The 22,231-nt window shown below is 44.8% G+C and overlaps 1 protein-coding gene across 1 annotated transcript; it reads right to left on the reverse strand.

The window, feature by feature from the left end:
- Positions 1-804: 804 nt before the first annotated feature.
- LOC135516948 (pinopsin-like) lies at positions 805-15,379 on the reverse strand. The gene is made up of 5 exons (XM_064941007.1): positions 15,013-15,379; positions 9,790-9,978; positions 6,689-6,828; positions 2,570-2,803; positions 805-1,137 (listed from the first exon to the last, which is right to left on the reverse strand). The coding sequence occupies exons 1-5, from the start codon at positions 15,377-15,379 to the stop codon at positions 805-807; spliced, it is 1,263 nt and encodes a 420-aa protein (XP_064797079.1).
- Between the last annotated feature and the right edge of the window lie 6,852 nt (positions 15,380-22,231).

Genomic DNA, 22,231 nt, shown 5'->3' on the forward strand with positions numbered 1-22,231 from the left:
GATTTGTAAGAAAGCCGAATGGCCCTTTCCTCTATGTCAAACTGATGTTGTATACAAACAGGCATGTTAAGCTTGAACATTGGTACATTGTGGGAGGAAACCCACATTGTGAGAGACTACTTCAGGTTGAAGTTGCTCATCACCACAGATCTAGGATTTTTTTATTTTACCTTTATTTTACTAGGCAAGTCAGTTAAGAACAAATTCTTATTTTCAATGACGGCCTAGGAACAGTGGGTAGAACGGGGGCAGAAGGACAGATTTGTACCTTGTCAGCTTGGGGATTTGAACTTGCAACCTTCCGGTTACTAGTCCAACGCTCTAACCACTAGGCTCCCCTGCCGCCGATCAGCTTACCCTGGAACAATGTTCCTGACCTGAGCCATCAGAGAAATAATTTTGTGCTCAAAATAAATAAAAAATCACCATCATCGATCTAATCAACAATTCATTTACAAATAATTCCACTGGTTACTGTGTATATACGTGCCAGTGTGTGTGTGTGTGTGTGTGTGTGTGTGTGTGTGTGTGTGTGTGTGTGTGTGTGTGTGTGTGTGTGTGTGTGTGTGTGTGTGTGTGTGTGTGTGTGTGTGTGTGTGTGTGTGTGTGTGTGACTCCTGGGGACTTTATCCTCACCTCTAACAGATCTGTCAGACTTCTGATCATTCACATTGATAAGAGCAAAACCACCTACTGCACAGCTTCAAATGACTACGACTCAGAGAGACCTCCATCTTACCATGACATTTCTCCTTCTTACTCCGAACGTACATCATGTCTTGGGAACACAAAGCCTTTCTCTCTCTATCCATTGTAGTGAGCTACGAGGGTCAGTCTTGGTTTGGGAGTGGCAGTGGGCGTGGTTTGGACAGGGGGAGTGATTTGGAGAGGGGGCGTGGTTTGGACCGGGGGAGGGATTTTGGGAGGTGACGGTGGCAGGTTATCCGCTACCACTAAGGAACTGTTGGCAGAGTCAGTCGGAGTGGGAGGGCCAACTGACGCCAAAACAACTGGCACGCCGTGTCCGTTTCCATTACGAACGGTCCCGAGAGTTTTGGTCGCCGGTGACGACGCCTTCAAACTGGAGCTTCGGTCAGGAGTAGAACATCTTAGCAAAGCCTTGAAACACCTGTAGAACTACACACACACACACACACACACACACACACACACACACACACACACACACACACACACACACACACACACACACACACACACACACACACACACACACACACACACACACACACACACACACCGCATCAATGCAGTCAGCTGTGTTTCAGCCACTAAACAGTCTTCACATCTTTATCTGCAATTATTCAGCCTTTATCAAATCAGCTGATATCTCAAAGTGCTGTACAGAAACCCAGCCAAAAACCCCAAACAGCAAGCAATGCAGGTGTAGAAGCACGCTGGCTAGAAAAACTTCCTAGAAAGTCCAAAACATAGGAAGAAACCTAGAGAGGAATCAGGCTATGAGGGGTGGCCAGTCCTATTTTGTGTGTCCTGTGTGTGTTGTTGTCTGGTCAGATTATTCTAGATCTCAAAGGGCCATCAGTCAAATGTAATATGATTGGGTCCCATAAGTCAGGGCCTGTCATATGCCTTCTCATATCATCACTGCCACCCTCTCTGTCTATATTAGTTTTCATTGGAGATGTCATTGTGTAACACTATACTGAGAGAGAGAGAGAGAGAGAGAGAGAGAGAGAGAGAGAGAGAGAGAGAGACATGGAGTGAGAGGGTGAGAGAGAGAGGGAGATGGAGAGATGGAGAGAGGGGGAGAGAGAAACACACGCACAACAACATCGCATGAACACAGAAATGCACACAAGTAATCACACATTGATTGCTGCATTGAGAACTGATCTGAGGGTCAAATCAAAGAGTTAGAGCACATCACAGAGTGTGTTTGGATCGGTGCAAATGATTATATTATGCTAATGTTAAGTATCAAGGGACGGGAGAATTTTCAAATCAAATCCAATCTAGCCTTATTGTATCATCCAAGTACACACCCACACCTTTCTCGCTCTCGCCCCCCCCCCAACCCACACACACGGCCACGCAAAGACACATACACAGTACATACACTAACACGCTCAACATACAAGCAGGGTGTATAACACCTGAATAAACATAGTGTACTTAGTATACTTTCCAGTTCCATACGTATACCTGTAGTCTACTACGTTTTACCCAGGACAAATCCCACCTCAACACTGAGACAACGTTATGTGGTGGTTGTGTTGGGATGTAGTATCTGCTGACGAACAATCAGCATCTCTACATTGTTGTGAATGGGTGCGTGCGATAGGGCACGTTGTCTTTGGTCGCAGGGATGCTTTCAAAAACACAGGCACAGGTTGCAGGTTATTTTACAGACAACACACACGCTCTCTGTGGCAGTCCGCGCAGCCTTTTAAGTCTTCAGCTCCTCTCAACTAACTGTCACCATGGATACGGCTGGGAGGAACTGAAGACTGACAACGCCACACAGGAGTTCAGGGTGTGTGTGTGTGTGTGTGTGTGTGTGTGTGTGTGTGTGTGTGAGTGTGTGTACCTGTCTGTTCATATAGATGTATATAACAGGGTTGATGACTGTAGATGTCTTGGCCAGCAGAGAGGGGACTATGGTGACCTCAGGGGTCAAAAGGTTGCGAGGGCCAAAGGTCGACAGCAGGGCCGCTACACCGTACGGCAGCCAACACAACAGGTAACACGTTACCATGGTTACCACCATCACCAGCACACGTTGCTCACGACGACGGGTTACCGCCGTGCTCACATTGCTCACCTGGAGGGAAGACACACACACACACATAGACTTTAACTAGCTTAACACGTTCTCATTTTAGATAGAAACACAAGCTAGTTAAAGTCTATACATTAATGAGCCTCAGAAGTCTCCCTAACAACCTCAATCCCCAGGAATCCTCAACTTTCTGTATCACTGCCTGGCTCTTCTTAAGGAAGATTGTACGTGCATCCAAGAAAGTACGTTTTGTGGTTGATGATCGACAACAATGAATGATCTTTAGTTACTCTGTTACATCTGTAGCTGTATTATATAGCACTGCTGCAATTCTGCAGTTGAAATATATTTCAGATACTCCATGTGTATGTTGTATATATAGAGTGCCAGTTTCAAATTGATTGCACAAGTATTCATACAGAAGACAGTATCATTTAGAGATGGTTATTGTTTAGAGTTTTGGGATCATCAACTAGATTAAGCCATGGGCCAATTATTTATTAAGCAAATGCTCAGGGAGCCAGAACACTACAAATAATTGGCATATTGCATATTGATCGCAATAAGTCCAAACAGATACACTATTTATTATGATATTTTTTTTCGCCCCGTTTTCCGTGGTATCCAATTGGTAGTAGTTACAGTCTTGTCTCATCTCTGCAACTCCCGTATGGACTCGGGAAAGGCGAAGGTTGAGAGCCATGCGTCCTCCGAAACACAACCCAACCAAGCCGCACTGCTTCTTGACACAATACCCATCCAACCCGGAAGCCAGCCGCACCAATGTGTCGGAGGAAACCCCGTACACCTGGCGACCGTGTCAACGTGCACTGCGCCCGGCCTGCCACAGGAGTCGCTAGTGCGCGATGAGACAAGGATATCCCTGCCGGCCACACCCTCCCTAACCCGGACGACGATGGGCCAATTGTGCACCGCCCCATGAGCCTCCCGGTCGCGATCACATCACCTCTACCTTACCTGACACTCTTGACCCACTTCAATTTGCATACCGCTCCAATAGATCCACAGACAATGCAATCGCACTGCACACCTCCCTATCTCACCTGGACAGAGGAATACCTATGTAAGAATGCTGTTCATTGACTATAGCTCAGCCTTCAACACCATAGTACCCTCCAAGCTCATCATTAAGCTTGGGGCCCTGGGCCTGTGCATCTGAGTCCGGGACTTCCTGACAGGCCGCCCCCAGGTGGTGAAGGTAGGAAACAACACCTCGACTTCGCTGATCATCAACACAGGGGCCCCACAAGGGTGTGTGCTCAGCCCTCTCCTATACTCCCTCTTCACCCATGACTGCGTGGCCATGCATACTTCCAACTCAGTCATCAAGTTTGCAGACAACACAACAGTTGTAGGCCTGATTACCAACAATGATGAGACAGTCTACAGGGAGGAGGTGAGGGCCCCGGTGGAGTGGTGCCAGGAAAATAACCTCTCCCTCAACGTCAACAAAATGAAGGAGCTGATCATGGACTTCAGGAAACAGCAGAGAGAGCAAGTGAAAAGCTTCAAGTTACTGCGCGTACACATCACCGACAATCTGAAATGGTCCACCCACACAGACACACAGTGGTGAAGAAGTTGCCACAGCGCCTCAGGAGGCTGAAGAAATTCGGCTTTGCCCCTTAGACCCTCACAAACTTTTACAGATGCACAATTGAGAGCATCCTGTCGGGCTGTATCACTGCCTGGTACGGCAACTCCAATGCCCGTAACCACAGGGCTCTCCAGAGGATGGTGTGGTCTGCCCAACGCATCACTGGGGGCACACTGCCTGCCCTCCAGGACACCTACAGCACCCGATGTCACCGGAAGGCTAAAAAGATCATCAAGGACATCAACCACTCTAGCCACGGCCTTTTCACCCAGCTACCATCCAGAAGGCAAGGTCAGTACAGGTGCATCAAAGCTGGGACCAAGAGACTGAAAAACAGCTTATATCTAAAGGCCATCAGACTTTTAAATAGCCATCACTAGCAGGCTACCACCCAGTTACTCAACATGAAGTGCTTGCAGCACTCCAGGACCAGGGTTCCATGCCCTAGAGACAGAACAAAATATTCTATGTGAATTTCCATATATCAATGACACTAACAAAAGGGTTGAATTGTTCAGCAACATGTGCAGTAAATGCTAACACAGCTTTGGTGATGAATGCATTTAGTACATAATGCATGTATTGTCATATCTCTATCAGGCTTGCTGTGACATGGGCCTGGATGGTGCTACATCTTCAAGCTGCCAGACTGAGGACTGTGGCCTTCAGTTGTACTGAACCCAAGGGTCTTACCTGGAAACAGGATGCACCTGAGCTCTATTCTGAGTCTTATAGCAAAGGGTATAGAGATCCTTGAGATGTTTCTACAACTTGATTGGAGTCCACTTGTGGTAAATTCAATTGATTGAACATGATTTAGAAAGGCACACACCTGTCTATATAAGGTCGCACAGTTGACAGTGCATGTCAGAGCAAAAACCAAGCCAAGAGGTCGAAGGAATTGTTTGCAGAGCATCCGAGACAGGATTGTGTCAAGGCACAGATCTGGGGAAGGGTACCAAAAAATGTCTGCAGCATTGAAAGTCCCCAAGAACACAATGGCCTCCATCATTCTTAAACGGAAGAAGCTTAGAACCACCAAGACTCTTCTTAGAGCTGGCCGCCGGGTCAAACTGAGCAATCGGGGGAGAAGGGCCTTGGTCAGGAAGGTGACCAAGAACCCGATGGTCACTCTGACAGAGCTCTAGAGTTCATCTGTGGAGATGGGAAAACCTTCCAGAAGGACAACCATCTGTGCAGTACAGAAACCAAGCACCATCCCTATGGTGCTGTGGGGATCATGCTGTGGGGATGTTTTCAGTGGCAGGGACTGGGAGACTAGCCAGGATCGATGGAAAGATGAATGGAGCAAAGTACTGAGAGATCCTTGATGAAAAGCTGCTCCAGAGTGCTCAGGACCTCAGACTGGGCGAAGGTTCACCTTCCAACAGGACAACGACCCTAAGCACACCGCCAAGACAACGCAGGAATGTCCTTGAGTGGCCCAGCCAGAGCCCAGACTTGAACCCGATCGAATATATCTGGAGAGACCTGAAAATTGCTGTGCAGCTGGGTGAAACATGGACTTTAAACTTTGAACATGTTCTGTCATACTGAATGCAGCCCAGGCAAATGTAATCGATCATCACGCCATGGCATTGATCAACCAGTGGTGTGTTAGATACCACCCACATACGTTTGCTTGATCACCCCTTTAGCATCATACTGGAGGAAAAATACATAAATAAAGAAATAATATAAATGAATAAAATTAAAGAAAGTGGGATAATTTTTTAAAATGTGTATTGATCTATTTTTGTGTGCAATCATTCATCCATGTATTTATTGATCTAATTACGTGTGCATGTATTTATTTATTCATTTAATTCTAATTATGGCAGCTTTGGTCCTCCATATCAGAACCACAAGTTCCATTCCTACTGTAAAAGAAGATGATGTCTGTGTGATTACTACATGTGGTGGGGATGAAGATAATACACGTCCTGGACTGAGAAGCATCTGTACTGCCTGTAGTGATTCAGAACCTGAAATATCATCATTAAGTCCACAGTGGGTGATGGTATCCAAGCTAAACACTCAGACGGCTAGATGTCACATCTCTTAACTCTCTAAGCTCTAAACTTGTTTTATGAGCATGGGGAAATAACATTTTTGGTGAGAAGAGAAGGAGAGAAGTGTGTGTCAAAATAGTAGTGGGGTGAGGATTTGACACGTACATGGAGAGTATATGTTCAGCAGGTGGTGGTGCAACAGTTACACAAACCCCAGGCACTTAGCTCTAAACTCAACTCTCTAAACTGTAAACTGAGTGAAGGGTTAGAATAGGTCAGAGGTCGGGGGTTAGTTACCTGTTTGATAGCGCTGAGCAGCTTGCCGTAGCTGTACATTATGACAGAGAAAGGCAGTAACAGACAGAAGGTGAACAGACAGACGATGTAGGAGATGTTGTTGGGTGTCTGGGTCCTCCAGTCCACTGAACAGGTGGTTCCTAGAACACCATACAACAATACACACTGTCAATATGAATACTGTTACTATGAATACTGTTACTATGAATACTGTTACTATGAATACTGTTACTATGAATACTGTTACTATGAATACTGTTACTATAAATACTGTTACTATGAATGCTGTTAATGTTACTATGAGTAATGTTACTATGAATACTGTTTCTGTTACTATGAATACTGTTTCTGTTACTATGAATACTGTTTCTGTTACTATAAATACTGTTTCTGTTACTATAAATACTGTTACTATGAATGCTGTTAATGTTACTATGAGTACTGTTACTATGAATACTGTTTCTGTTACTATGAATACTGTTTCTGTTACTATGAATACTGTTACAAGGAATACTGTTACTATGAATACTGTTACTATGAATACTGTTACTATAAATACTGTTTCTGTTACTATGAATACTGTTACTATAAATACTGTTACTGTGAATACTGTTAATGTTACTATGAGTACAGTTACTATGAATACTGTTTCTGTTACTATGAATACTGTTACTATAAATACTGTTACTATGAATACTGTTTCTGTTACTATGAATACTGTTTCTGTTACTATGAATACTGTTTCTGTTACTATAAATACTGTTTCTGTTACTATGAATACTGTTACTATAAATACTGTTACTATGAATGCTGTTAATGTTACTATGAGTACTGTTACTATGAATACTGTTTCTGTTACTATAAATACTGTTTCTGTTACTATGAATACTGTTACTATGAATACTGTTACTATGAATACTGTTACTATAAATACTGTTTCTGTTACTATGAATACTGTTACTATAAATACTGTTACTGTGAATACTGTTAATGTTACTATGAGTACAGTTACTATGAATACTGTTTCTGTTACTATGAATACTGTTACTATAAATACTGTTACTATGAATACTGTTTCTGTTACTATGAATACTGTTACTATAAATACTGTTACTATGAATGCTGTTAATGTTACTATGAGTACTGTTACTATGAATACTGTTTCTGTTACTATGAATACTGTTACTATGAATACTGTTACTATGAATACTGTTACTATGAATACTGTTACTATGAATACTGTTACTATAAATACTGTTTCTGTTACTATGAATACTGTTACTATAAATACTGTTACTATGAATGCTGTTAATGTTACTATGAGTACTGTTACTATGAATACTGTTTCTGTTACTATGAATACTGTTACTATGAATACTGTTTCTGTTACTATGAATACTGTTACTATGAATACTGTTACTATGAATACTGTTACTGTGAATACGGTTGCTGTTACTATGAATACTGTTACTATGAATACTGTTACTATAAATACTGTTTCTGTTACTATGAATACTGTTACTATAAATACTGTTACTATGAATGCTGTTAATGTTACTATGAGTACTGTTACTATGAATACTGTTTCTGTTACTATGAATACTGTTACTATGAATACTGTTACTGTGAATACGGTTGCTGTTACTATGAATACTGTTACTATAAATACTGTTACTATGAATGCTGTTAATGTTACTATGAGTACTGTTACTATGAATACTGTTTCTGTTACTTTGAATAATGTTTGTTACTATGAATACTGTTTGTGTTACTATGGATACTGTTACTATGACTACTGTTTCTGTTACTATGCATACTGTTACTATGAATACTATTACTGTTACTATGAATACTGTTGCTATGAATACTGTTACTGTTGCTATGAATACTGTTACTGTTACTATGAATACTGTTGCTATGAATACTGTTACTGTTACTATGAATACTGTTGCTATGAATACTGTTACTGTTACTATGAATACTTTTGCTATGAATACTGTTACTGTTGCTATGAATACTGTTACTATGAATACTTTAACTATAAATAATTTTACTATGAACAATGTTACTGCTACTATGAATACATTTACAAAATAGCCTCCAATACCCTACTCTACAAGTTGGATGCAGTCTATCACAGTGCAATCCGTTTTGTCACCAAAGCCCCATATACTACCCACCATTGCGACCTGTACGCTCTCGTTGGCTGGCCCTCGCTTCATACTCGTCGCCAAAGCCACTGGCTCCATGTCATCTACAAGACCCTGCTAGGTAAAGTCCCCCCTTATCTCAGCTCGCTGGTCACCATAGCATCTCCCACCTGTAGCACGCACTCCAGCAGGTATATCTCTCTAGTCACCCCCAAAACCAATTATTTCTTTGGCCGCCTCTCCTTCCAGTTCTCTGCTGCCAATGACTGGAACAAACTATAAAAATCTCTGAAACTGGAAACACTTATCTCCCTCACTAGCTTTAAGCACCAACTGTCAGAGCAGCTCACAGATTACTGCACCTGTACATAGCCCACCTATATTTTAGCCCAAACAACTACCTCTTTCCCTACAGTATTTAATTAATTAATTTATTTTGCTCCTTTGCACCTTATTATTTTTATTTCTACTTTGCACATTATTCCACTGCAAATCTACCATTCCAGTGTTTTACTTGCTATATTGTATTTACTTTGCCACCATGGCCTTTTTTGCCTTTACCTCCCTTATCTCACCTCATTTGCTCACATCGTATATAGACTTGTTTATACTGTATTATTGACTGTATGTTTGTTTTACTCCATGTGTAACTGTCATTGTATGTGTCGAACTGCTTTGCTTTATCTTGGCCAGGTCGCAGTTGTAAATGAGAACTTGTTCTCAACTTGCCTACCTGGTTAAATAAAGGTGAAATAAATAAATAAAAATACTGTTACTATGAAGACTGTAACTATAAATACTGTTACTGTTACTATGAATATGTTTACTATGAATACTGTTACTAGGTAATAAATACTGTAGTTCCATATGCCAACAGATTTTCTTTGAATGGAAGACTTCTTATTGCACCTTCACACACGCACGCACACGCACACACACACTCGCACGCACCTGGTCCCTCGGGGCCATAGCTGCTCCAGCCCAGCAGCGGGGGCAGTGTCCAGGCCAGGGCGTAGACCCAGGAGAAACACACTCCGGCCACCGCTGTACCGAAGTCAGTACCATCCGCCTGCATCCGACACAGCATGGTACAGCAACGCTCATAGGACAGCACTGCCAGGGAGATCAGAGACACGATACCTGGAACACACGCACAAGTGTCTGGAGAATAAGAGGGAGATTTAAACCCCAACATTAATTATTTGTATGTTTAATCACTTTAGGCTACTATTGAAGTTCATTGAGAAAATCTTACTCAAGATCCCGACAAACGTTGTGATTGTCACGCCCTGGTCGAAGTATATTGTGTTTGTCTGCATTTATTTGGTCAGGCCAGGGTGTGACATGGGTTTATTGTGGTGTGTTTTGTCTTGGGGGTGTCTAGCATAGTTTATGGCTGTCTGGAGTGGTTCTCAATCAGAGGCAGGTGTTTATCGTTGTCTCTGATTGGGAACCATATTTAGGCAGCCATATTCTTTGAGTGTTGCGTGGGTGATTGTTCCTGTCTCTGTGTTTGTTGTCACCAGATAGGCTGTATAGGTTTTCACGTTCCGTTTGTTGTTTTTGTATTGTTCGTATTTTCTTCGTCATTAAACATGTATCAAAGATACCACGCTGCATTTTTGTCCGACTCTCCTTCGATGGAAGAAAACCGTAACAGAATCACCCACCACAACACGACCAAGCGGCGTGTCAACAGGCAGGAGCCGCAGGAGAAGCAACAGCGGCAGCAGGAGCAACAAAGAGAGGAATGGACATGGGAGGACGAATTGGACGGAGAAGGACCCTGGGCTCAGCCTGGAGAATATCGCCGCCCCAAAGAAGAACTGGAGGCGACGAAAGCTGAGAGGTGCTGGTATGAGGAGGCAGCACGGCGACGCGGATGGAAGCCCGGGAGTCAGCCCCAAAAATTTCTTGGGGGGGGCTCACAGGGAGTATGACGACGCTAGGTAGGAGACCTACGCCAACTTCCTGTGGGTACCGGGGGGCTAGAGAGACCGGGCAGGCACCGTGTTATGCTGTGGTGCGCACGTGTCTCCAGTGCGGGTGCATAGCCTGGTGCTGTATATTCCAGCTCGCGTATCGGCCGGGCTAGATTGAGCGTCGAGCCAAATGCCATGAAGCCGGCTCTACGCATCTGGTCCCCAGTGCGTCTCCTTGGGCCGGCTTACATGGCACCAGCCTTGCGCACGGTGTCCCCGGTTCGCCTACATAGCCCAGTGCGGGCTATTCCACCTCGCCGCACTTGCAGAGCGACCGGGAGTATTCATCCAGGTAAGGTTGGCAGGCTTGGTGCTCAAGAGCTCCAGTGCGCCTGCACGGTCCGGTCTACCATGTACCACCTTCACACACCAGCCCTCCGGTGTCAGCTCCCCGCACCAGGCTTCCTGTGCGTGTCCTCGGCCCAGTACCACCAGTGCCAGCACCACGCATCAGGCCTACAGTGCGCCTCGCCTCTCCAGCGCTGCCGGAGCCTTCCTCCTCTCCTGCGCTGCCGGAGTCTCCCGCCTGTTCAGCGCAGCCAGAGCCTTCCTCCTCTACAGCGCTGCTGGAGTCTCCTGCCTGTTCAGTGCAGCCAGAGCTGCCAGCCTGCATGGAGCAGCCAGAGCTGTCAGTCTGCATGGAGCAGCCAGATCTGCCAGTCTGCATGGAGCAGCAAGAGCTGTCAGTCTGCATGGAGCATCCAGAGCTGTCGGTCTGCATGGAGCAGCTAGACCTGTCAGTCTGCAAGGAGCTGCCAGTCTGTAAGGAGCTGCCAGTCTGCAAGGAGCTGCCAGTCTGCAAGGAGCTGCCAGTCTGCAAGGAGCTGCCAGAGCTGCCAGTCTGCAAGAAGCCGCCAGAGCTGCCAGTCTGCAAGAAGCTGCCAGAGTTGCCAGTTTGCATGGAGCAGCCAGAGCCATCAGTCAGTATGGAGCAGCCAGAGCCGCCAGTCAGCATGGAGCAGCCAGAGCCGCCAGTCAGCATGGAGCAACCAGAGCCGTCAGTCTGCCAGGATCCGCCAGTCGGCCAGACTCTTCCAGATCTGCCAGTCGGCCAGACTCTTCCAGAACCACCAGTCAGCTAGACTCTTCCAGATCCGCCAGTCAGCCAGACTCTTCCAGATCCGCCAGTCAGCCAGACTCTTCCAGATCCGCCAGTCAGCCAGACTCTTCCAGATCCGCCAGTCAGCCAGACTCTTCCAGATCCGCCAGTCAGCCAGACTCTTCCAGATCTGCCAGTCAGCCAGACTCTCCCAGAACCGCCAGCTAGCCAGGATCTGCCAGATCCAACTACCTGCCTGAGCTTCCTCTCAGTGCTGAGCTTCCTCTAGGTGATGGGCTTCCTCTCAGTCCCGAGCTACCCCTCAGTCCCGAGCTACCCCTCAGTCCCGAGCTGCCCCTCAGTCCCGAGCTGCCCCTCAGTCCCGAGCTGCCCCTCAGTCCCGAGCTGCCCCTCAGTCCCGAGCTGCCCCTCAGTCCAGTGGGGCTCTGGGTGAGGACTACTAGGCCATGGTCGGCGGCGAGGGTGGACTATCCTAGGGCGCGAGGAGGAGGGACTAAGACATTGATAGAGTGGGGTCCACATCCCGCGCCGGAGCCGCCACCATGGACAGACGCCCACCCGGACCCTCCCCTATTGTTTTGGTGTGCGTCCGGGAGTCCGCACCTTAGGGGGGGGGGGGTTCTGTCACGCCCTGGTCGAAGTATATTGTGTTTGTCTGCATTTATTTGGTCCGGCCAGGGTGTGACATGGGTTTATTGTGGTGTGTTTTGTCTTGGGGGTGTCTAGCATAGTTTATGGCTGTCTGGAGTGGTTCTCAATCAGAGGCAGGTGTTTATCATTGTCTCTGATTGGGAACCATATTTATGCAGCCATATTCTTTGAGTGTTTCGTGGGTGATTGTTCCTGTCTCTGTGTTTGTTGTCACCAGATAGGCTGTATAGGTTTTTGCGTTCCGTTTGTTGTTTTTGTATTGTTCGTTTTTTCTTCGTCATTAAACATGTATCAAAGATACCACGCTGCATTTTGGTCCGACTCTCCTTCGATGGAAGAAAACCGTAACAGTGATGCAGCTCTGCTGAACATTAAAACATTAGACCTGGCAGTGGCGATTTTAGCATGTAAATCTTGGTGGGGCAACAACAACAAAAAATGTGTAGATGCATGCCAGAAAAGCCACAACACAACAATACATTAACTGCCCACAAGCTGTTAGGGCCTACATAAAGCTGTCCCAACAGCAGAGTCCCAACAGCAGTCCCAACACCTTACCACTGCTACACCTGGCTATCAGCTTCAATCAATATCAATTTGAGATGTACAAACTACGGCATAAGGGGATGACAACTGGATAAGAGGCCATCCATTATTTTGATTAAGACATTAATGAACGAGCTACGACGTAATCAATATAACTACTTGTTCAGCACTTTTGAAATATGCAGCGACAGAATTCAGAACATGGGCCGTTCTTACAGTATTCTCCCTGTACACCAAGTCAGAACCGTAGAATAAAAAAGGGGGAATATAAACAGACAAGGAAAGCTCTTACAATATTCAATGATTACATTTCTCTAAAACAGGCTATAGGCTACATGTGCACCACCAAGTCAGAACAGTAGGCAAAATTAAGAGGGGGAAAGGGACCAAATTATTAGGGTGAGGAACATTGGCTACTAAAAACTTACTATTTATTTTTATTTAACCAGGCAAGTCATTGTTATTTACAATGATGGCCTACACCGCCTAAACCCTGACAACGCTAGGCCAATTGTGTGCCGTCCTATGGGACTGCCAATCACAGCTGGTTGTGAAACAGCCTGGATTCGAACCAGGGTGTCTGTAGTGACGCCTCAAGCACTAAGATGCAATGCCTCAGACTGCTGCGCCACTCGGGGGCCCACAACATAACATACACTTAGTATTAATTTCTTAGCTACAGTGTACATATCTCCCCGGCATATTACATTATTTTGCAGCAGTATACTAGACATTTCTGGACTCACCTTGTTGTGGTGTGCTCACTTGAACAGGAAGGTGGTGTGACGGTCTTTCGTGGACAAATTGTGTCATTAAACTTTGTTATAAAAGTCTGGCATTCTCTGGATTTATGGTGTATTCAAAACAACTGGGAACTCGTAAAAAAACAAGGTCGAATCATGATGACATCAGTGATCTTCAGGTCAAGCTCTAAAGAGAGGCCTAGTTCCCAACTTGCGATTCTGCATTGGATGACCTTTCAAAAAGAATTCAGAGTTCCCAGTTGTCTTGAACTTACTGAAGTCAGATTTTCAAGTCCTGAGTTTCCAATTATTTTGAGCGTGGCAGAAGTCATGTTGGATTGACAGCATGGCCAATGTTGAATGTTTATCATTTTAAGCTGGGAAAAGAGACCCTTAAACCCAGACTCGGGACCACTCCACTGAATAGCAGGCTAGTGATTGCTTTGCAACGCTTGCAGTTAGCCACGGATTCCTTACAAACCACTCATTGTTGAATTTGAGATTTCCATCTTGTTTTTTAATGTTTATGTCCAATGGCCGATGAGCACAGATACTTTTATCTACAATTTCTCTTCATTATTTCTCTTCATATGACAAGGATTAAAAAAGATTTGCCAGTAGATTGTCAACTTGATACATGATGATGACTGCTAGCTTACAAAGTAAGATTTTTAAAGTATGATGTTGACATGATCAGTCCAATCAAAGCTACTGTAGATATAACGTGGTTTGACGTTATTTTCAACAGTGGCCAATGACCTTGAGCTTTCTTGGATGGGCACTTCTAATGTAACTCTATGGCAGCACCCATGAGGCTTGAATTTGCGAGCTCGACCCTTACATTTGGCAGTGACTTAGTGTCCACAAGAGTGGCAGAACAGTGAGCCAATCACAACGCAACTAGAGAACATTACCAACCCCTACACACCCGTATTTCCCAGCACAGAAAGCACTGAGCTACGCTGAAACACCTGCCTTACTCAAGAAAGAGGAAAAAAAGACGGCTTTATTAACTCCATTGAATTACATTGTTTGCAAACTGATATCAAACACATGTAGTGAATACTTTCAGCTGAGCTGCGTTTGTTGGCAAAAGGAAATGATTTCAATTGGTTAAGGTTAGGGTTTGGGGTTGTGGTAGGCTAAGTTTAGTCGATAAATATGACACACACACCCACACTTGGCTACTCACCCAAACAGGAGTTGATGAAGCCATACCAGACGCATCCCGCCCTACCGATCAGCCACCTGCCCTGCGTGGCAGCAGCGAAGCTGAACGGTGTCCCGAGCACGCAGACCAGCAGGTCCGAAACACACACACTCAACAGCAGGACGTTGATGGGCGAGCGCAGCGTATGGTACCGGCAGAATAACGTTAACACCAGGAGGTTGTTGAGGAAACCGAATGTACCTATGAACCCCAGACACACTGCCACCACGAGATGTCCCGTAGGACTCAGAGAACCTGAGCCTCCTCCGTGCGTGACCACCGTTTTACCGTCACTGACTCCCCATGGGCAGCTCACGCCGCAGCTCAGACTAACGTTAGACACTATCATACCGGCCCGTTAGTTACTCTACAGGTGGCCGGTGGAGTTTGGAGGAAAGATAATCCATTTGGTTCGGTCTCTCTGTCTCTGTCAGCCCATCACGAGAGGAGCAGCTGCGTGAAACATTGTAGTGTTTACTCACATCCAACTCTGCTCATGGGCTGGAGAGAAAAAGGACACCAATAAAAAAGTGAATGTTCGTTCACTGTTAGCTGAAAAACAACATCCCTTCATCAGGTGAAGCAACTCCGAATTCCACTGGGTAGAAACGGCAGTCCTTTCCTGCGCCCTGCTCGCCGACTGGCTGCGTAAAGTTCAGTTAACTCTCAGTGAAGGATGTGTGTGTGTCTCCTTCCCCGTGGTCCACCGTGTGTACTCGGAGGTCAACTTGCTCTGCCCACCACCGGGAGTCTTCTCGCGCTTTTAAAGGTGTGACGTTACATATCCTGATGCAAGAGAGTGTAAGGGAAAGGATTGGTTGGGAAAGGGGGCACATGGCAGCAGAAGTGGTCATTTCATAATAATGAAAATAATAATGATGTTTCATTGTCACATTCACCGAATAGGTGCAGCGTAATATGTTATTTTACAGGGTCAGCCATATTAGTTGAGTAGTATGGCGCCCTGGAGCAAATTAGGGTTGTGTCTTGCTTAAGGGCACATCGACAGATTTTCCACCTTGTCGGCTCAGGTATTTGAACCAGCGACCTTTAGTTACTGGCCCAACGCTAATAAGAGAGAAAATTATATTCATAAAACTGGTGTTTGTTGTTGATATATCCTTTCAACAAAACAGGAAACTGGAAATGCTTCTCTCCAGACCTGCCATATTCATTCTCCTCTCTAATGAATTGGGGTTCCCACCAACCTGTTGTTCTTCAAAGCAAACATACTGTACCTACATAGACGACAGATACTTGGTGGATGTGATGTAGCCTACACATTTCAGCACATTGGACAGCACCCTTCAGGCAGGACGTTTGATGGATGTATCAAAGACAGATTTTTGATTCTCTGAAACAGTGATTTCTGATCCGATTATAAGGGAAAAAATGTTGAACAAATTCGGGGACAATAGAAAAGCAGTAGCTAGAGAGATTATTCTGATTGGGTTAGGACAGCCAATGTAATTCACTGTCAGAGCACTGGGAAATCAATGCTATTGGGCTGGACACACAGAAAAGCACACACACACATTTATCACGGCAGAGTGCGTTGTTATTTTGAAGACTTGTGTTAGCTCCCAAAGCTAATACCCTTTAGCTCATGCATACGGACTCTCTCTCACACACACACACACACACACACACACACACACACACACACACACACACACACACACACACACACACACACACACACACACACACACACACACACACACACACGTTTTCTAGACTGTTGTCTCCCCGGAACTCAGGGTCAGAAAAAAAGAAAGATCAAATAAAAGAGAGAAAGAGAGAAGGAGGAGACAAAGTGACAGAGAAGGAGAAATATAAAAATATCACCAGCTGTTATGTTTGTGTCTCTCTGGTAACATTGTCCTTTAGCTGTCCTGCTAATACAGCACTGTGGAAATACATGGAGAGTGAAAGAGGGAAGCTAGAGAGAGAGAAGGCAGGGAGAGGGGAAGGGAGGGAGAGAGGGAGGATAGAGAGAGGGGAGGGAGAGAGAGGGAGGATAGAGAGAGAGAGACACACAGGCTGGTGAAGGACCTGCATTTACTGTTAAGAGTATCTCTCTCTATCCTACCTCTCTCCCCTCTCTCTCTATCCTCCCTCTCTCCCCTCTCTCTTTCTCCTCCCTCTCTCTCTCAATTTCATTTAAATTTAAGGGGCTTTATTGGCATGGGAAACATATGTTAACATTGCCAAAGCAAGTGAAGTAGATAATAAACAAAAGTGAAATAAACAATAAAATTAACAGTAAACATTACACTCACAAAAGTTCCAAAATGAGAAAGACATATCAGGCATGAGAGGATCTGCAGAGAAGAATGGGAGAAACTCCCCAAATACAGGTGTGCCAAGATTCTAGTGTCATACCCAAGAAGACTGGAGGCTGGTGCTTCAACAAAGTACTGAGTAAAGGGTCTGAATACTTATGTAAATGTGATTATGAAATAAAAACGTGACAAAAGAAAAAGTCAAGGGGTCTGAATATTTTCTGAATGCACTGTATGTGTCTCTAATATGGTCCTGGCTCTTAAGAGAAGACAGGCTATGTGCACACTGCCCACAAAATGAGGTGGAAACTGAGCTGCACTTCCTAGGAGGTTAGGAAGTGCAGCTCAGTTTCCACCTCATTTTGTGGGCAGTGTGCACATAGCCTGCCTTCTCTTAAGAGCCAGGTCTGCCTACCTAATTTTGGGTCAATCACTCACAGTGGTCAGGTATTGTGCCACTATATACTCTCTGTTGAGGGGCAAGTACCATTCTAGTTTGCTCTGTTTTTTGCTTAATTCTTTCCAATGTGTCAAGTAATTATCTTCTTGTTTTCTCACTCCACCTCTCTCCTACCCTTGTCAAGGGACTGGTTGAGCTGTGAGTGAGTGAGGGCCTGAATTCAGAGACTCATCAGTATCCATTTACACACACCATTACACACATCTATCACAATCACAAACACTGACACACGCACACACACACAAATACACACTTAGAGCTGAAACATCAGAGGACTGTCCCTACTGACAAGGCAAGGGACAAGTATAAAAAGGTGAGAAATGGAGAGATGAGAGGGATAATTTGGTGGGGAACGTAACAAAATGGGGGCTCGTCTGGGATCTTGTTTCCCATGAGTATAGTAGTCTCCATAAGTCACCTACTCTGAAGCTCTGCTGTGCCCAGATTTGGTGTTCAGAAATACACTTCTGTGGTAGAGTTTCTGCCACATAAAAAACACGAACTGGCGCACACCCAGAGAAAATGATATGATGTAGAGGTGCTGACTAGCGGCGAAAAAACTATAAGCTATAAAAAATAAAGACAGTCACACACCCTAATATATAAACTCCCAATCATTTATTGGGTAAATCACCAATGTTTCCGCATCACTGTGCCTCCTTCAGGGTGACTGACATCCGCCCAGAGGGGTCATCAGATTGGTGGAAGCATTTTGAAGGTTGCATAAACACACAGGCTAACAAAAAAAACATGGACTTTAAGTTGGAAGCATTTGTGGAAAACCCCCTACATGGGACATGCTATATAAATGTACGAAGGCAAATCATTATGATATCAAAGTTGCACATGTTGATTTGAACGCAGTAGTCAAATATTTAGTTCACACTGCTTTGGTGGAGGAGGAAATCCTCCCGGAGAGGGAGGATGTTGAAAAGTACCTACGGGTGGTTGAGAACATCCCATTGACGTGCAACTGCGATTGGTAGAACTAAAGGCAAAATAGTAACGACAGAAATTAGAGCTTGAGCACAAGGAAAGTAAGAGATAGATCTGGAAGCACTCCGGTTCGAGTCAGGCCATCCTGCACACAGAGTTTATCCTGGTCGAAACAGACGACTTGTACCGCCTTTCAATAGAAAGAAGGTGGATGTATATTTTACTCTGAACGGATTGCCACATCCCTAAAATAGCCATGAGACATTTGTGCTCCAGTGGTCTTGAGAGACGTGGACTGTTAACACCTTTAGTTGGCTCTCCCTACTTGATTTCTAGAAAAACAATCCTTTATTTGATCTTCCCTGTTTTGCTTCCTGTCTTTAAGTTTAGCAAATTTAGTGGGCGCTCAGGGTGGGTGTCTTTTAGGACCCAGTTGTTGTTGGTCAACTTTCAGTGGACTCCCCATGAGTGTCTTTCAGAACCCCACCTAAAACCCCCACCTGCTTTGTTTTGGTTGTTGTCAGTGATGCTTTGTTAGTTCCTCCTGTTTGAGCAATTTTTTTTGTTTGTTTTCTTGCCGGGAAACGTAACAAATAAAATCTGTTTATTGGTCGCGTTAACAGTTTAGCAGACAATATAGCAGGTGCAGCGAAATACTTCTGTTACTAGCTCCTAACAATAGAGTAAAATGTCAAACAAGTACACAAACAATCAAGGGATTATTATTTATTTTTTTACAAGAAATCCAATTAACAACCCAAATAGTAACATTAATCCAAATGCAATATATACGTATATACACAGGATGAGTTTACACGTAGAGCAGTATATATACTAAGAATGATAGTGGGGCAAAAAAGTATTTAGTCAGCCATCAATTGTGCAAGTTCTCCCACTTAAAAAGATGAGAGAGGCCTGTAATTTTCATCATATGTACACTTCACTTACACTTAAGAATGATACTTAGAGCAGTATATATACTAAGAATGATACGTACAGCAGTATATATACTAAGAATGATACGTACAGCAGTATATATACTAAGAATGATACGTACAGCAGTATATATACTAAGAATGATACTTACAGCAGTAGATATACTAAGAACGATTACTACTTCACCATTTCTATCTTACCTGCTACTCATCGTTCATTTGGTGTGTGTGGGTGGTGTGTGGGTGGTGTCTGTATGCGGGTGGTGTATGTGATGGTTTCAAGAACTGTAGAGGTAAACCCAGCCCCATTATGCCTTCCTCCCTCTCCCCCTTCTTCCCTCCTCCACTCCTCACTTCTAGTCCTCCCCTTCCTCCCTCTCCCCCTTCTTCCCTCCTCCACTCCTCACTTCTAGTCCTCCTCTTCCTCCCTCTCCTCCTTCCTCTCCTCCACTCCTCACTTCTAGTCCTCCTCTTCCTCCCTCTCCTCCTTCTTCCCTCCTCCACTCCTCACTTCTAGTCCTCCCCTTCCTCCCTCTCCCCCTTCTTCCCTCCTCCACTCCTCACTTCTAGTCCTCCTCTTCCTCCCTCTCCTTCTTCCCTCCTCCACTCCTCACTTCTAGTCCTCCCCTTACTCCCTCTCCCCCTTCCTCTCCTCCACTCCTCACTTCTAGTCCTCCTCTTCCTCCCTCTCCTCCTTCCTCTCCTCCACTCCTCACTTCTAGTCCTCCTCTTCCTCCCTCTCCTCCTTCTTCCCTCCTCCACTCCTCACTTCTAGTCCTCCCCTTCCTCCCTCTCCCCCTTCTTCCCTCCTCCACTCCTCACTTCTAGTCCTCCTCTTCCTCCCTCTCCTCCTTCCTCTCCTCCACTCCTCACTTCTAGTCCTCCTCTTCCTCCCTCTCCTCCTTCTTCCCTCCTCCACTCCTCACTTCTAGTCCTCCCCTTCCTCCCTCTCCCCCTTCTTCCCTCCTCCACTCCTCACTTCTAGTCCTCCCCTTCCTCCCTCTCCCCCTTCTTCCCTCCTCCACTCCTCACTTCTAGTCCTCCCCTTACTCCCTCTCCCCCTTCTTCCCTCCTCCACTCCTCACTTCTAGTCCTCCTCTTCCTCCCTCTCCTCCTTCCTCTCCTCCACTCCTCACTTCTAGTCCTCCTCTTCCTCCCTCTCCTCCTTCTTCCCTCCTCCACTCCTCACTTCTAGTCCTCTTCTTCCCTCCTCCCTGACATCTCTTCCTCTCTTCTGTCACAGCTTCCCTTCCCCCTCTCTTCTCTAACCTCTCTCCGTCCCTTCCTCAGGGAAGACATTTTTTCCCCTCCACTTGATCCCATTGATTTCTGTCCAGTTCAAGGATGTCACTTTCTCCTTTTTCTCTTTCTTACCCTTTTCTTTGTTCTCTCTATCTCTCTCTTACCCTTTTCTTTGTTCTCTCTATCTCTCTCTTACCCTTTTCTTTGTTCTCTCTCTCTCTCTCTCTTACCCTTTTCTTTGTTCTCTCTCTCTCTTACCCTTTTCTTTGTTCTCTCTTTCTCTCTCTTACCCTTTTCTTTGTTCTCTTTCTTTCTCTTACCCTTTTTTGTTCTCTCTATCTCTCTCTTACCCTTTTCTTTGTTCTCTCTCTCTCTTACCCTTTTCTTTGTTCTCTCTTTCTTTCTCTTACCCTTTTTTGTTCTCTCTATCTCTCTCTTACCCTTTTCTTTGTTCTCTCTCTCTCTCTTACCCTTTTCTTTGTTCTCTCTTTCTCTCTCTTACCCTTTTTTGTTCTCTCTATCTCTCTTACCCTTTTCATTGTTCTCACTCTCTTACCCTTTTCTTTGTTCTCTCTTTCTCTCTCTTACCCTTTTTTGTTCTCTCTATCTCTCTCTTACCCTTTTCATTGTTCTCACTCTTACCCTTTTCTTTGTTCTCTCTTTCTCTCTTACCCTTTTCTTTGTTCTCTCTCTCTTACCCTATTCTTTGTTCTCTCTTTCCCTTTTATTTGTTCTCTCTATCTCTCTTACCCTTTTCTTGGTTCTCTCTCTCTCTCTTACCCTTTTCTTTGTTCTCTCTTTCTCTCTCTTACCCTTTTCATTGTTCTCTCTCTTACCCTTTTTGTTCTCTCTTTCTCTCTCTTACCCTTTTCATTGTTCTCTCTCTCTCTCTCTCTCTCTCTCTCTCTCATACCCTTTTCTTTGTTCTCTCTATCTCTCTCTTACCCTTTTCTTTGTTCTCTCTATCTCTCTTACCCTTTTCTTTGTTCTCTCTTTCTCTCTCTTACCCTTTTCATTGTTCTCTCTATCTCTCTCTTACCCTTTTCTTTGTTCTCTCTTTCCCTTTTCTTGGTTCTCTCTATCTCTCTTACCCTTTTCTTGGTTCTCTCTATCTCTCTCTTACCCTTTTCTTGGTTCTCTCTATCTCTCTTACCCTTTTCTTTGTTCTCTTTCTCTCTCACCCTTTTCTTTGTTCTCTCTATCTCTCTTACCCTTTGTGCTCTCTTTCTCTCTCTTACCCTTTGTGCTCTCTTTCTCTCTCTCACCATCCCCCTTTCTCTATTATATTGTTTATTTTTTTTATTCTGTGTGTTGTCCTGTAGGAAACAAGCAGGAAACCAGAA

Source organism: Oncorhynchus masou, chromosome 28 (assembly GCF_036934945.1).
Source record: "Oncorhynchus masou masou isolate Uvic2021 chromosome 28, UVic_Omas_1.1, whole genome shotgun sequence".
Taxonomy (NCBI): Eukaryota; Metazoa; Chordata; class Actinopteri; order Salmoniformes; family Salmonidae; genus Oncorhynchus; species Oncorhynchus masou.

What these genes read in the sequence shown, in the direction of transcription:
- LOC135516948 (XM_064941007.1), bottom strand. Translation starts at nt 15,379, where the DNA reads ATGATAGTGTCTAACGTTAGTCTGAGCTGCGGCGTGAGCTGCCCATGG. An exon ending in CTTCATCAACTCCTGTTTGG is followed by an intron (nt 9,979 to 15,012) that starts GTGAGTAGCCAA and finishes CGTGTGTTCCAG; the next exon opens with GTATCGTGTCTCTGATCTCC. An exon ending in TGCTCAGCGCTATCAAACAG is followed by an intron (nt 2,804 to 6,688) that starts GTAACTAACCCC and finishes TCTTCCCTCCAG; the next exon opens with GTGAGCAATGTGAGCACGGC.